General features: G+C 47.3%; 1 protein-coding gene across 1 annotated transcript in view; it reads right to left on the bottom strand.

Moving 5' to 3' along the window:
* Window positions 1–17,007, bottom strand: part of LOC146193986 (uncharacterized) — a 32,856-nt gene that overhangs the window by 3,434 nt on the left and 12,415 nt on the right. The window contains exon 2 of the mRNA XM_084602913.1: window positions 395–856. Within this exon, the coding sequence (XP_084459039.1) occupies window positions 395–847 (453 nt within the window). The 5' untranslated portion in view covers window positions 848–856. The remainder of the gene's footprint in view (window positions 1–394; window positions 857–17,007) is intronic.

Here is a 17,007-nt window from a genome sequence, read left to right as displayed (position 1 = left end):
CCCACAGTAATCGAGAGGAGGAAAGTATATGCCGGACGCCTAATAACATATGTGTAACAGCACAACGGAAGACAGTGCAATGCAATTCATACAATATTAACATGTTTGTCGTTATGGTTAAAGTTTCCGATGGCAAATTTATACATTGGCCAGAGCGAGGTTTACCGCTGACTACTAGTAAAAATATGAGCCATGTTTCCCTCTTATATGCTCTGGCTTAGTTACTGAAAACCTACTGCATGCTGAACCCTCCGGCAGTTTAGAAAAAAAGTGTTATGTTGCACACTTATTACACTGATACTATGTTTTAAATATTGAATTAGTTCCATTGGGTTGACTCTGCATGTACGGGACCTCGCGCACAGCACATTTAAAGAAAGCACGAGAGTATTACCGCATCATTGCCCCATCCGTAGTTCTTGATGGACGAGAAGTGGCTCTCCCAGGACGTGATGCCGTCCCTTCGGAAGCAGGATGCGTACTGGAGAATGTGTCCCAGGATTAGAACGACGAAGATGACCACGTTGTACATCACGTTGAGCGTCTGCAGCGCGGGCTGACATCGCTCGCGTTCGCTGGTCTCCACCAGGGGCCTCCATCCGACCATGGCGAGGAGCCGGAAGTAATGGCGGAGCACGCTCTTGCGGCAGAAGCTGAGCACCACCGACGTAGACACTTCCATGGGGCTGTGCATGTCCAGGAACACGCTCGAGCGAATTCCCACGTAACTACTGTTGCTGCACACGGTGGGCGGCGGAGAATTGCTCGAATCGGACGAGTGCCGGCTCTCGTCGCGCTTTTCCCTGACCAAGGGCGCGTCTTCTGCCGGAGTCACGATGATCTCCATTACGCTGACCTGCGCGAGAAAAAACAAAAAAAACAAAACATTCAGCAGTTGAGTCCCTCGGTACACGGTTGGCACCAGATTACTCCTAGAGAATTTTAAAACCAAGCTTTTTTTTTAAAAAAAAGAAGTGTCCCTAGCCCATTGAAACTAAATGAGGGTTATTGAGAACTGTATGACCATATACGCTGCACGTTTCTGTCTCCCATGTTAATTAGTGAAGCCAAATTTCGTACATTTTAATTACTGACTTGACGAACAAAATGTCAGTTCAAAATTTTTATGCCATCTTGAAAAACAGGTCTACAATATTTGCATCAAGTTCTCGTTTGCGCACTGTAGGTTTATTTGCAGATACGTTATTACGTGACCATCTGCTGACTCACGTCTCATGCTCAATGCGTGCGTAAGGCTCTACCGGTGATAAAGCTCCAGAGAGAAGCTACCTTTGTTCTCTAAGGCCCATCTTAACTGGGGCGCAGTAGTAGTCCCGTTGTAAAGTGGAATATTTTTTTTATTGTTTGAGTTGCTTTTTAAGGCGGCTAAAAAAGAACTGCTTTACGTAAAATGTAGGTTGGCACAAAATTTCTGACAGCTGTTTTTCAAGCGGTTCTACAACTTTTATATCGACATTTAGTTCCTGTACGAATCATTGAAAAGTTCAACAATTAGACTTTGAATAATAAGGTTTCATGAAAAATAATGCTGACTTGGCCACATGGCTCAAAACAACATTCAGCTTGTTTAACAAGACTGGTACACATCGGGTTTTTAAAGCACTGATCACTAAATATAATCAATTCCTTTGAGACCGTGTGGGACACCCGCTATCTGACCAACACGTAACGGCTTCGCCGAAATAGTTTATTCTAAGCACACTACCTTGGCGTGCAAAAATTTCTGGGCTGGTCTCAGTGAGGTCAAGTGATTATCGAGATAATTTGGGGTAAGAGACATTTTCCCTACGCGAGGGTGTTGTCGAAATGCTTCCTCTCTAGACTGTCGTGAACTGGTTCCGCGGCCATATTGTTTGCTGAACTGTCGTATGCGCCTCGCGCATACGACAGTCCAGCAAACGGAAGCGACCAGGGAGACTTCATAGCAAAATTCTATGGCAAGTGGGAAGGTGTGTAGAGAAATAAAGGTTAGAACTCCTGGACATACGAAGCGGCAATGTTCAGGCAGTGTTTCAGAGTTTACAGCTTGTGGTATCAAGCCGGTTATGAAATGTATCGAGTTTCTAGGACTCATAAAATAATTTTTTAAAATGTCGGCCAAATTTATTTAAAACCGCTTAATGAACACCGATGCCAATAGTGTGTTCGTGCGTTCGTGCAGTGTGCAAGAATGTGCCAGTTTTTGCCCCTTCCATGTTCGAACACCGTCAGATTAAGACCCATACCTTATATGTATATAATATTTGAACTGAATAGCTTACGAACGAATATTTGATTATGCTGTTAACTGCAGCCTGATTCACAGAGCTCTTTTGTTCGCCAGGCTGCTCATTAAGCTCCTTAGCTGGTTCCCGTTTTCTTCAATTTAATTGGTTATTTACCAAACGACCAAATACCTAAAACAGTATTGACATAATAAATCAGCCAACGTGGGAAGGCTGGGAGGCGGCCCTGTCCAGCTCGGACCTCAAGCAACAACAAGCCCTCGTCGAAAGAGCACGGGCAGCGGCTTTTACCAGCGGTGTCCGGGACTAGGGACACCGCCGATGAGCCTTCCAATGTGGCTTTCAATAAACATTTTAATAATCATCATCATCATTCAACGACACGCGGTTAAAGTTTGCTCCACATCGAACTCCGAATGCTTTCCTGATTTTACGTTGTACATTTTTTACGCAAATATGCTGCCTCGCAATGGCTTCATTCACAGTCATCATGCATGTTTGATAAACAAAAATTAGTTTAAGAAAGAAACTATTACAGCGATGTTTCTTGAAAAGGGAAAATTTGCAGGCGGAGAATAGTAATTATTACACCGTAATGACGCAGACTACGGAAGGGTGCGAATAATTCTCTCTTGCGCGAGGGAACCCAAATCAAATAACTTGGAGCTTGGAAACGTATATTGAAGCAAAACAGGCCGTCTTGCTTTGACTTGTCTATTAAAATATACGCACTGAACATATTCGTTGAAGCATTGCATACTGGGATATTGCACCATCATCGATATAAAGAGACTTTACGAAAAACTTGGACTCACTTCTGGCGTGCAGGAAGTATTTATAGACCTGAATAGGTGACTCTTGTGCGTTTAGAAGGCACAGGATGTGTACCGGATGCTATAACAGCTTCCTTCTGTGTATCACGCTGCAATCATATTTCCTGCCTTATGGAGTATTCTTTCTTCGCTAGAGTGGTGCGAGTACATATATTCTTTTACAATCGGGGCGACTAAACGAAATCAAAAACACGGAGCTTCCGCTATGTTTCTCGGCTCATGCTTCGGGCAAAATCGCGATAAGCGAAAAAATAATAGATTCTCGTTATACCGCACATTTGTATCGGCGAAGTAAATTTTGTATTCGGATTATATTTCTATAATGCTAAGCGTATTAACCCAGTGAACTGTTCTAGCACAAAGGAGGGGAGGGAAAACGGATAAATGGGAGAAAAAGTTTGTAGGTTTATCCAGTAGAATTATGCTTTCGGCCTGTACCTGTGATACCGGTCAGTGCGCATATATACCTTTCCATGATCCTTGCGGCAACAGGATGTGTTTTAACGCGATTGCGTTAGGTGCCCCGCTCTCAAAAAAAAAAAAAAAAAGGAAAAAAAAAGGGAAGAAAACTAACGACGTCGGCATTGGAAGGTAAAAATCACGGGCATGGCTCTGGAAGCTGATATGGCCTTGCACTGATTGGTTGTCGGATTATGTGACGTCATGTAGGGCCACCTTACATGGAGTATTTGTCAGGAGCTGCCCCCTCGGGTTTGTCAATTTAGAAGGGAGGATGAGGTAGAAATTGCTTAAAACCTGTTGCTTAGCGTGATGCTACATCAGGCTTCCATACACCAGCGCATTAACGGAGAACACGGACAAATGGTGCACGCACCACAAAGGGCTGCCTTGAACAAAGCTTTATTGCTTCACGCGAAGGAACATATACAGTACAGCGCCCATGCACCGCGCTAAAAAAAAAGAAAGTAGAAAGTATCGCTTAATCTGGCAGCAGCCCCACATTGCATAACGGCACAACCTCCATCGATATGGCAAGAAAAGAAAGCTGAAAATCCAGAACGCAAGATATCAGGAGACATAACATGACAACTACAACATTACTACCCATCGCTAGTTGGAAGTAAAAAAAAACGGCGCTCCTTTTCAGTCACGAACACCGATGGCGGGCTGAGACAGTCGATTGCTTTATCTCAGCTATCTGGCTGATTTGTTAGCATACTTATGAAGAACTGCGGTCGTACCCTAAAGGGGACAATGTTCTTTACACTATTTGCTGTAACTGGAGTGGATGCCGAGATGCCCATATCGAAATTCCGCCTGCTAGAACCCTTGCATTCCGAGCCAGAAATTCTACCCATATAGGCCCCGAAGGCTGGTTCGCACGGCCTGGTTATAAGTGCACATTTAAACAGCCAAGTCATATGATCTTTGACATAATGTGGCATCTTACAACTCTATGCTAATCAGTATACGTGAGATTAGGATCAATGATCTAGACTCGCAAAGCAGAGTTTTGATTCCAGTATTTAATATGCAGACAACTAAATTAAAAAAATCGGAAAAGTACCGTAGTTAACGATAGGCAGCGAACAGCTTGAGATATATGGAAATGCATTTACTTAGAGTTGGTAACGACCATAGATTGGCATCACGGGAGTGGAATGGTAGAGAGTATTTGGCAGGTACCCCGAAGTTACCGGTATCCGTCGAGAAGAAAGTATACTACACTTGTACCTTACCAGTTTTAGAAAAAAACTGGATGAACAGTAGAGGCTATCGAAAAGGGTTGGGTTCAGATTGCGGAAAACACAGTGAGGCATGACCGGAAGTTGATTGAAAGAAAGGAAGACAGCGGAGTGGGGACATAACCAAGGTGCATTAATGGCATCCTATTAGAAACCAAGAAGAAAACATTGACATGTGTATGTGATGCGAAGGGAAGAGAGCTGATGGTCACCAACTGAAACGGATTGAATTTCAGGAGAATGAGAGCATATCATGGCGCGGCTGAAAGTTAGGTGGGCGGAAGTTTGCGAGAATAAGGTGGATGCAGCTGGTTCGGCACAAGGCTGCTCGAGGAAAGTCATTTGTCCAGAAGGGGACGTAGTCAGGTGGTGATGACGTGTACTTTTGCCGTACAGCTGCAGCACTGCAAATACTGTCAACAGAAATGTGCCATAGCGGAGTACATCACTTTTCGGCTGCGAAGACCAACAGTGGCGAACATAATTCGTTGCTTTTCTCTTTGTGACCTTGGTGTAACATAGATGCAACAGGGACGCTCGCATATCGACGCACGCGACAAGTGGCTTGTTGTAAAACACCTGGGCGTTGAGATTTATCGTTACAGCTCTGCATATTGACGTCGCACTATACTATCCGTACAGAGATCTCTATAGCGCGGTTTCTCCCTCAGCGCGTCCCGTACAGGTGCGGACGAAGCACGCTTTTCTCATCATCATCATCATCATCATCATCATCATCATCATCATCATCATCATCATCATCATCCTGACTATACTCACTGCAAGGCGAAGGCCTCTCCCATTTTTCTCCACTTAACCCGGTTCTGTGCTAGCTGCATCCACTTGATCCCTGCGAACTTAACCTCATCCGCCCACCTAACTTTCTGCCGCCCCCTGCTACGCTTTCCCTCCCTTGGAATCCAGTTTGTTACCCTAAGCGACCATCGGTTATCCTCTCTTCGCACTACATATCCTGCCCATGTCCATTTCTTCTTAATTTCCACTAGAATGTCGGTAACTTGAGTTATTTCTCTGACCCCCTCTGCACGCTTTCTATCTCTTAATGTTACCCCTACAATTTTTCGTTCCGTAGCCCTCTGGGTTCTCCCCAACTTAAGTAGAACTTTCTTGGTTAGCCTCCACGTTTCAGCCCCATAGGTGAGTACAGGCAAGATGCAACTGTTGTATACTTTCCTCTTTAGCGATACCGGTAAGCTGCTAGTCATAATCTGTGAGTGCTTGCCAAATGCGCTCCATCCCAATCTTATTCTTCTTGTTATTTCTTTTTCATGGTCTGGATCTGCGGTTATTACTTGTCCTAAGTAGACATATTCGCCTACTACTTCCAGTACTTCGCTACCTAATGTAAACTGCTGTTCCTTCCCGAGGCTGTTAAACATTACTTTGTCTTCTGCATATTGAGTTTCAAGCCTACCTTTCTACTTTTACTGTCTAGGTCACCAATCATTATTTGCAGTTCATCCTCCGAGTTGCTTAGCAAGTCAATGTCATCAGCAAATCGCAGATTACTGAGGTATTCTCCATCTACCCTTATCCCTAACTGCTCCCATTCCAGGTCTCTGAATACTTCCTCTAAGCAAGCTGTGAATAGTACTGGGGAGATTGTGTCTCCTTGCCTAACACCTTTCTTTATGGGAATTTTGTTACTTTCTTTATGCAGAACTATGGTTGCTGTGGTCGCTTAGGGTAACAAACTGGATTCCAAGGGAAGGAAAGCGTAGCAGGGGGCGGCAGAAAGTTAGGTGGGCGGATGAGGTTAAGAACTTCGCAGGGGTTAAGTGGATGCAGCTAGCACAGAACCGGGTAAGTGGAGAAATATGGGAGAGGCCTTCGCCCTGCAGTGGGTATAGTCAGGCTGATGATGATGATGATGATGATGGTTGCTGTGCAGCCACTATATATATATATCTTCCAGCACCTTCACGTACGGCTCGTCTACCCCCTGATTTCGCAATGCCTGCATCACCGCCGAGGTTTGAACTAGGTCAAATGCTTTTTCGTAATCAATAAATGATATGTATAAGGGCTGGTTATATTCCGAGCATTTTTCTATCACCTGATCGATGGTATTGATATGTGTCGGGTTCAGGGGGCGAGCTTCACCGCAGCGGGCTCAAGAGGCGACGATGCATCGAGGCGGAAGACAGCCAGGGAGGAGAGGCAAAAAGTAAAGTTTATATACACTTTTTACATACTGAAGAAGGTACAAGCCATGAGAGAAAAACGGAGCTTTCTGTCCAAATAAACTCCGTCAGTTAAATATGGTTTGGTGTCCCCAGTTCCCTAGCTGGGGAAACAAAGTTCATCGATGCTATCCAATCAGTGGGGGCAAGGGATCACTTGGTGAACCTCCTTGCACATCTTCCGGTGGCGAGGGCAAATCTTCTGATGTCGATGACGATTTTGTGCGGGCGATGGAGTTTCGGTACCAGGGCAAAATGGTCCGAGAAGTCGCCTATTGACGGTGGTCATTCACCCCGCAAAAATTCCAAGGGGGCCACCTGCTTGCCTCGAGAATTCGGCGAGCGGGGTCAATGCTGCTCGGCGACGCGTCTCGTGCCCATTAAGCACAAGAATAGGTGCCCTGTTGTCGCCGTCGCTTCGCTGCTTTTGTTCGCAGTCGCTCGCCGGCGTCGGCTAAGTACGCTTCCATTGTGAGCTGCTGAAGCCTGGCCGGAACTCCGGTTACAACAGCCTCCATTGTCAGCTACTGAAGTCTGGCGGGAACGCCGGTCACAACAGCCCGTCCGCCGCCCGAAGAGGTCTCGTAGTGTTAGCAGCCAACGCTGCACCCCGTAGAGACCTGGAGTTGGTTCAGCCTGGTCGGTCTGGCCACGTCAAACGAACCAGCCATCTGGTTCCTGCTTCCTTGTTGAACAGCGCTAGCAGACTCAGCCACTCAAAGCCCAAAACACAGCTAGCAGCGGAGCAAAACAAACTCTGAGAAGTGCCAGGCTGCCTTCATCACAATGATTGCCATTTCAAAGTAAAGAAAACAAAATAAAATTCGTCCAGAGAATTTTAAGTTTTCTTCCAAAAGTGACCATGTCTGAGAGACAAGGAAAAAAAAAACAAGATTTTTTTTTGGCAAATATGCTAGCTAAAATTTTGATCCATGTCGTAACATGAAAGATGCCATAGAAGGCCACTTCTTGTGAGAATATATCCCAAGGTGGAGCGGTAGGTAAACGATAGTAAGAACAGCATCAGCAACAACAACAACAAAAAAAACGACTACGCAAGAAAAAAAGAGAAAAATATATGCGTAGCCAGTTAACATCTAGGAGCCCAACCAGAAAGCTTTACCCAGGGAAACTTCGGCTGAGGCCATCAGCGTTAGCATTATCGCGCCCCTTTCTATAACGCACGTCAAATGCGTGCTCCTGCAAGGCTAGACTCCAGCGAAGCAGCCTGCCATTTTTGGCTGACATATTACGAAGCCAAGTCAAAGGACAAAGGTCAGTCTCTACAAGAAACGGAAACCTACCAAATAACACTGCAGCTTCTGAATCGCCCACACGAGACAGGCGCATTCCTTTTCTGATGCACTATAGGCCTGCTCGCGTAGGGTGAGCTTCCTACTTACAAATACAACAGGGTGCTCCTCCCCATTGTCATCTTGCTGGCTGAGGACGGCCCCCATACCGCGGTCACTCGCGTTGCATTGTAGCACAAACTGACGCGTGTAGTCTGGAGTTCTCAAAACAGGCTGACTGGCCAGAACCGCTTTCAGGGCCAGAAAAGAGCGTTTGTTGTCCGAATTCCATTCTACTTTGACAGGTTCATTCTTTCGCAAACTGTCGTTAAGGGAGCTGGCGATTTCGGAAAAATTGCGGATATAATGTTGATAGTATCCGGTTAGTCCGAGGAATGAACGAATATCTGTCTTGGTGACTGGCCTGGGGACTTCGGATATTGCCGCTACTCTTAGTTCTAGCGGGTGCCGATAACCGCGTCCGACAATGTGACCCAAGTAAGTCACTTGAGCTTTTCCCAACTGACATTTCTCCGCTCTCACAGTCAAGTCTGCCTCACGTAACCGTGTCAGTACATCCCTCAAATGACAGAGGTGTTCCTCCCAGCTCTTAGAAAAGACAGCTATGTCATCTAAATATGGAAGAGCGTAGTCCCCCATACCGTGCAGCACACGGTCCATGAGGCGGGAAAAACAAAAGGGCGCGTTTTTGAGCCCAAAAGTAAGGACGAGAGGACGAAACGTTCCTAGAGGGGAAATAAAAGTGGCGATTCGGCTCGCTTTCTCGGTCAGAGGCACCTGCCAATATCCCCTTGTGAGGTCCAGCGTGGATATACAATGAGCACCACTTATGGCCTCAACCCTTTCCTCAAGATTCGGAATCGGGTAGCTCTGATCACGTGTGATCTCATTCAGACGGCGGTAGTCGATACATGGACTAGGGTCTTTACCTGGCGCCTCAACCAATATGATGGCGGACGTGTATTCACTCTCGGATGGTACAATCAGCCCCATGTCTAACATCCGCTGAATCTCAGTTGCCAATATTTCCTCCTGCCGGGGTGAAACACGGTAAGGCCTGCACCGGATGGGCTTGTCGCAAATTAGCTCTATATCATGTGCGATCAAGTTAGTCCAGCCGGGCCGGTCAACGAAGCAATCTCTGAACTCTCGCAGAAGCGTTCCTAGCTCTTCTTTCTGTTTATCTTCCAGTTTGGCGTCGCATTCAATTTTCTGGCGAAGGTTTTCGAGTGCGGAATCTAGTTGTACTTCTGGGAAAAAAAAAAATCATTTTCCATCTCTTCAGGAACATTTAGAGCGAGCTTCACAACGGCTTCCCTCTGTATGTACGGTTTCATTAAATTGGTGTGGTAGATCCTCACCTCTTTGCATTATTGATATAAACAGCGCGAACACGAAAACAAGGGACAAGAAACACGAAAGCCACAGTACATGCGCTTGTACTGTCCCTTGTTTTTGTGTTCGCGCTGTTTATATCAATAATGAATAAGTACCAACTCGCCCAACAAAGTATCTTGGTAAACCTCTTTGCGTCTTCCCGGCATTCTAATAACATAGTGTCCGAAATCTGCTGTACAACCTCTGCGGGACCCTCCCATAAAACATCTAGTTTGTTCTTCCGCGACGCAGTCAGTAAGAGCACTTTGTCTCCAACAGCAAAAGGTCGTTTTCGGGCGTTCCGGTCGTAATATAGTTTCGCCTTGCCCTGAGCTGATTTCATGTTAGCCTCCACTAGTTCGCGACACGACTGAAGACGTTCTAGTAGCTGCAACACATACTCAATCACTGTGGGGTCCTCTCCGCGCCCTTCCCAAGCCTCGCGCAGCATCTGAAGTGGGGACCTCATAGAACGGCCGTACACTAGTTCTGCTGGGCTGAAGCCGGTGGCCTCATGTGGCACGGACCTCAACGCAAACATGGTAGCTGGCAAGGAAGCCTCCCAATCTGTTTTGTTTTCATGGCCCAAAGCCCTTAGTACTCTTTTCAACACGGAGTGCCAGGCCTCTACACTGTTGCTCTGTGGGTGCCGCACGGAACTGTGTATAGTGCGAATACCGCATCTCTCAAAGAAGGTAGTTGTCAGAGCGCTGGTAGAGACGCTGCCCTGATCACTCTGCACTTCGGCCGGAAAACCCACTCGAGAAAACACAGAAAGCAGCGCTTCGACCACCTCTACCGAGCTTACTTTCTTAAGTGGGACGGCTTCCGGGAATTCGGTGGCCGGACATATTATAGTCAAAATATATCTGCAACCTGACGTAGTTACAGGCAACGGTCCCACTACATCTACAACAACACGCCAGAAGGGCTCTGTGATTAGTTCAGTTCAGTCGTTCAGTCGTGTCCGACTCTTCGTGACCCTATTGACCATGTCACGCCACGCTTTCCGGTCTCTCACTATCTTCCTAACATCACATAACTTCATCTGCAGTGCCTCGAGGATGCCATCTAACCATCGCGTTCGCTGCCTACCCCTTCTCCGGCGACCCTCAACCTTTCCCAACATCAAATCTTTCTCCAGCGACTCCTCTCTTCTCATCAGATGACCAAAGTAGCTGAGCTTTAACTTTATAATTTGACCCTGCAATGAGCAGTCAGGGTTTATGGTGGACAATATTGACTGATTTGATCTTCTGGCATTCCAAGGAACTCTCAAGAGTCTTCGCCAGCACTAATTTCATCGGTGCCTTTCTTGTCTCGTGTGGTTTGCCAATTCTCTGGCAAGTGTCGCATGTCTGAAGAAATTTTTCGACGTCTTTAAAACATCCGGGCCAGTAGAATTCTCTCAGCAGCCTATCTTTAGTTTTTTTTTTTATACCCAAGTGACAGGCCGAACCTTTCCCATGCGAGAGGGCGAGAACTTCAGCCCTATACTTAGACGGGACAACAAGCTTGTCGTGTTCCACTCCTTTCCTGTCCTTATGCTGGGGATACCATAGGCCAGACCGGCGCTGGAAAGCGATGTTTTTGCGTGACACATCCGTTTCGCTTTGGTCGCTCAAGTTTTTCAGAGACTGATCTCTCTCTTGCTCAGCGGCAAACATTTCGCGGTCCACACGAAGGAGCTCGAGAAATCCCTCTGAATGCGGCAGCACCAGATTCGTAGTGACTTCCTCTCCTGGCACAGATTGAGCAGCTGCACATAATTCGGGACAGTCAGTGTAGCCAGCACCGCTATCGGTGCTTTCTAGATCAGCGCTATTAGTGAGTAAATCCTGTTGCTGCTCGCCACCGTGATCCTACACTTGGCTTATAGTTTCATGCTTACCCTTTTCCTCTAGCTTCGTCTGCGTTGCGATTTCTCGCGCCTTCGCACGTGTGAGAGCCTGGACAGCATGGTCTCCAAAACGCAGCCCCTTTTCCCTGAGCAGCATGTCCGAGCGACTGGAAAATATGTAGGGATACTGCTCGGGTAGGTTTTGAGAGACGGCTGCCTCAGTGTGAAGCACCCCGAACGGTCCCTCGATCTCGACACGGGCAATCGGCAGAGATACGCTATTCTCCTCAACCACCTGCAGTATCCAGGCGCATTCACCCGTGAATTCTCCAGCCCTAACGTATTCAGGGTGGATGACGTCCATTGTAGCAGCGGAGTCATGGTGAACTTTGCGTGGTTTGTCATTTACGGTCAGATCCCTAAAATAAGGCTGCAACAATCGCAAGTTGTCGTCCTCGTTATCCAGAAACGAAAACACCACTTTTGGATTACGGCAGCCGGCCGCTACGTGCCCAGGCTGCTGGAAGCGGAAGCAGACGACCGGCTTCTTAGATTTGAAAACCTTTTCTTTCCTCGCGTGTTCCTTCGAGCTGCTTACTGCACCTTTTTGTTGTGCAACAGGGATATTAGACGACGCAATTCCCACTTTTCCCTGTGTGTGAGAGTGCGCCCGATTATCCCTACCGACTTTCGCACTGGATCTGATGCGTGCTTTCTCCGATTCTTGATGGGTCGCGAACTCGCCAGCTAATTCTGCCGCGCGTTCCAAAGTCTTTCTGCAGGGCCTATCCTGCACCCATTGGCGCATTTCCTCTCCCAGGCTACCGTAAAACTGTTCAAGGCAGATTACCCCAATGACGCTATCGCGACTGTCATAAGCCTCTTCACCTTTCAGCCATTCGATCAGATCTGCTTTCAATTTGTACGAAAAGTCCTGAAACGTCTCGCCTTGCTTCCGTGCTGCCTCTCGAAAGCGGCGTCGGAATGCATCAGCTGATAGCCGGTACTTTTTAAGGAGAGCTGCCTTAACTTTATCGTACCTTTCGGCATCCTCTTTCGACAATCTGGCAATTGCTTCAGCCGCTTCACAAGAAAGTACGTTTAATATTTTCTGGGGCCAGATGTCCCGCTGAATTCCCTCCTTTTCACAGATCCTTTCAAAATTTACGAGGAACAGCCCAATGTCCTCGTTTGTCTTGTAGGGCTGCAGGAGATCTTTCATTTTTATTGTTGCGCCCGTCGGAATAACCTGATTGTTAGAATTATTTCCAGCGCACGTTGCCTCAGCAATTTGAAGATCTAACTGCCTGAGTGCAATTTTCCTCTCTGCTTTTTTAGCCTCAAGTCTGATGGCCTCTTCTTTAGCCTCCCTGGATTTCTCCTGAATGACATCCCAAGGCTCCGAAATTTCATTGCCATCCGCCCCACACTCCTGAATAGCCTCAATAAGCTGTGGCTTTCTATGGCTTTTCCCCACCTCAATACCAAGCTCTTCGCAAAGCAAAATCAACTCCTATTTCTTAACTTGCTGATGTCCATGGCCACTTTTGAACGATGACTTTCGTAAAACACTGCTGCTTCAAAAGCACAAAATGAAATCTACTAGTTTTGATAAAGTCCCTGAGTTATCAAACCTGGCAAATTCTCAGAGAAAGTCAAGCGCTCACCATATCTGATGCCAGGACCAAGCGTGGACGATTCCACCGCAGCCAACCAGTTGAAGTGAGTCGGGTTTAGGGGGCGAGCTTCACCGCAGCGGGCTCAGGAGGCGACGATGCATCGAGGTGGAAGACAGCCAGGGAGGAGAAGCAAAAAGTAAAGTTTATACACAGTTTTTACATACTGAAGAAGGTACAAGCCATGAGAGGAAAACGGAGCTCTCTGTCCAAACAAAATCCGTCAGTTAAATATGGTTTGGTATCCCGAGTTTCCTAGCTGGGGAAACAAAGTTCATCGATGCTATCCAATCAGTGGGGTCAAGGGATCACTCGAGGTGCCGCCCACTGCCGAGGGTGAACCTCTTTGCACATCTTCCGGTGGCGAGGGCAAATCTTCTGATGTCGATGACGATTCTGGGCGGGCGATGGAGTTTCGGTACCAGGGCAAAATGGTCCGAGAAGTCACCAATTGACGGTGGTCATTCACCCCGCGACATTCCATGGGGGCCACCTGCTTGCCTTGAAAATTCGGCTAGCGGGGCCAATGCTGTTCGGCGAAGCGTCTCGTGCAAGAATAGGTGCCCTGTTGTCGCCGTCGCTTCGCTGCTTTTGTTCGCAGTCGCTCGCCGGCGTCCGCTAAGTACGCCTCCATTTTGAGCTGCTGAAGCCTGGCCGGAACTCCGGTTACAACAGCCTCCATTGTCAGCTACTGAAGTCTGGCGGGAACGCCGGTCACAACAGTATGGATATGATCGATAGTAGAGTACCGTTTCCGAAAACCGGCTTGATCCTTTGCTTGATTGCAGCTAAGGTTGTCCTGATTCTGTTAGCGATTACCTTAGTAAATACCTTATACGTAACAGAGAGTAAGCTGATTGGTCGGTAATTTTTAAGGTCCTCAGAATCCCCTTTCTTATGAATGAGGATGATGTTTGCATTCTTCCATGATTCCGGTACCGTCGATGACACCAGGCACTGCGTATAAAGAGCAGCCAGTTTTTCTAGCGCGATAACCCCTCCGCCCCCCCCCCCCCCCAACCCGTCCTTCAACAAATCTATAGTTATCTGATCCTCTCCAGCGGCTTTCCCACTTTTCATAGTTTCTGTTGCTTTCTTCACCTCGTCCTTTGTCACTGGTGGAACGTCTGACTGTTTTTCCCTACCGCCAATCTCATTACGGTCCTGATTACTTTGGCTACTGCAGATGTCTGTATAGAACTGCTCGGCTACTTTGACTATCTTGTCCATATTCGTGATGGCGTTGCCCGCCTTGTCCCTTATCGCATACATCTGGTTTTTGCCTATGCCCAATTTCTTCTTTACCTCTAAGGATTCCCCCGTTCTTTACAGCATGCTCAATTTTCTCCATGTTATGCTTCCTTATATCGGCCGCCTTGCGCTTATTGATTAGCATTGATATCTCGGCCAATTGGTCTGTTGGATAGGAAGCTTTCATACTCTGGCGTTTCTTAATCAAATCTTTCGTCTCCTTAGACAGCTTACCGGTATCCTCTCTAACTATCCTACTGCCTACTTCTACCGCGCATTCAGTAATGATATCTCTGAAATTATTGTTGATTGCTTTTAGGGTAATGTCGCCATGCTCGTTTAGAGCTGAATGTCTATTCTGTAGCGGGATCCTGAACTCTTCTGCCCTTTGCCTCAGCGCTAATTCGTTGATGGGCTTCATTCTTACTAATTTGTTGCGTTCCTTCTTCAGATTTAGGCTAATTCGGGACCTCACCATCCTGTGGTCACTACATCGCCCTTTCCCGATTACCTCTACATATTGCACAATGGCGGGGGTTGAACACATTATGATGTCAATTTCATTTTTAGTCTCCCCGTTAGGTCTTTTCCATTTCCATTTCCGGTTCTTCAGTTTGCTGAAGAAGGTATTCATGATTCTTAAGTTATTGCGCTCGGCAAACTCAACTAGTAACTCCCCCCTGCTATTCCTAGAACCAATGCCATAGTTCCCTTCTGCCTGGTCTCCTGCCTGCTTTTTTCCTACCTTGGCATTGAAGTCGCCCATTAGTACAGTATACTGCGTCTTTACTTTTTATGATTGCCGATTCTACATCTTCGTAGAAGTTTTCAACTGTCTGGTCATCATAACTACATGTGGGTGCATGGGCCTGTACAACGTTCAGTTTATATCGCTTATTAAGCCTAATTACGATGCCTGCCACCCTCTCATTAATACTATAGAATTCATCTATATTGCCCGCTATATACTTATTGACAAGGAAACCTGCTCCTAGTTGTCGCCTCTCTGGTAAACCTCGATAGCATAGTACATGGCCATCCTTCAGTACAGTATATGCCTCATTCGGCCTCCTAACCTCACTAAGCCCTGTGATATCCCATTTCATACCTTCTAGTTCCTCTAACAGCACTGCTAAACTAGCTTCACTAGCTAGGGTTCTAGCGTTAAACGTTGCCAGGGTCAGTTTCCAATGGCGGCCTGTCCAACAGAGCCAGGTATTCTTAGCACCCCCTGCTGAGTCACAGGTCTGACCGCCGCCGTGGTCAGTTGTTCCGCAGCCGCTGGTGACTGAGGGCCGGGGTTTTATGGAGTTTATCATAGGAGGTTGCGGCCAATTACTGCACCAGGGTGGCCAACTCCTGTTCTGGTGAGGGAGTGCGTTGCTGGATGTGTTCACCGGCATCAGGTCGCATCCAAAACCTGTTTATGCAATTCGTGCCTGTGAACTATATCCTATAAAGCTGTTTCTAGCAAACACCTGTTCAAAAGGTTTAAATGTCTAACATTCTAGGAGTGGTGAAAGCCACTGGCTTTAGGAACGGCACCTTAAGTAGCGCTACAAGCACTTTGCTGGCAGTTGGCGTTTGTTAGGGGACCGATATGAGGCCTCGAATCTATAGCTCGTTCAAGCTGCTTGGGCTCGACCAAAGCTTAAGGCTCACCGGACATACCACCCCGGCGATTATAACACAGAGGCTTCATCACACTATCTTCACCGCTCTTCCTCTGCCAACAAGCCTTTGCGCCGTTCGAGGGCTCACACCGGCCTGCACTGTTGAGATATGCACCTGCTGACGAAACTATACTGCTTTGATAGGTTGCAAAGTTCTTGAGCTTCAACATTATGGCATTGCATTATGGCAGCCGCGATGGCATTCGACCCGACCCTGACAAGCTTGCTGCAGTTTTGAACTTTGCACGCCCTCAGCGGACTAAGGAACTACGCAGTTTCCTTGGCCTGTCTTCGTACTTTCGCCGTTTCATTCGAAATTTCGCTACCATTGCTGCACCGCTCCACCGCCTCCTTACAGACCGTACTACTTTCAATTGGTCCGAAGAATGCGAAAAAGCTTTCCAAACCCTAAAGAATGCCCTCACTTCGGACCCTGTTCTCGCTCACTTCGACGACACTGCTGCCACCATTCTTCACACCGATGCCAGCAGCCTCGGTATCGGCGCCATACTTCTGCAACGTGATACCGCTTCTCGGGAAAAGGTAATTGCGTTTGCCAGTCGAACTCTAACACTAGCGGAACGCAACTACACCATCACTGAGCAAGAGTGCCTAGCCGTCGTTTGGGCAGTTCAGAAATTCCGCCCCTACCTCTACGGCCGCCATTTCAAGATCGTTACCGATCACCACGCTCTGTGCTGGTTATCAACCCTCAAAAATTTGACTGGACGCCTGGGCCGTTGGATTCTGCGTTTGCAGGAGTACCACTTTGATGTCATATTCAAATCGGGACGCAAACATCGAGATGCCGATGCTCTTTCCCGCTGCCCGCTATCAGAATCGCCACCTAGTGCTTCCTCGAGCCTTCCTGCGTGCACCCTCGACGTC

This window comes from Amblyomma maculatum, chromosome 4 (genome assembly GCF_055883805.1).
Source record: "Amblyomma maculatum isolate TAMU_Amacu chromosome 4, ASM5588380v1, whole genome shotgun sequence".
Classification (NCBI taxonomy): domain Eukaryota; kingdom Metazoa; phylum Arthropoda; class Arachnida; order Ixodida; family Ixodidae; genus Amblyomma; species Amblyomma maculatum.
This window is presented reverse-complemented; position numbering and strand designations above follow the sequence as displayed.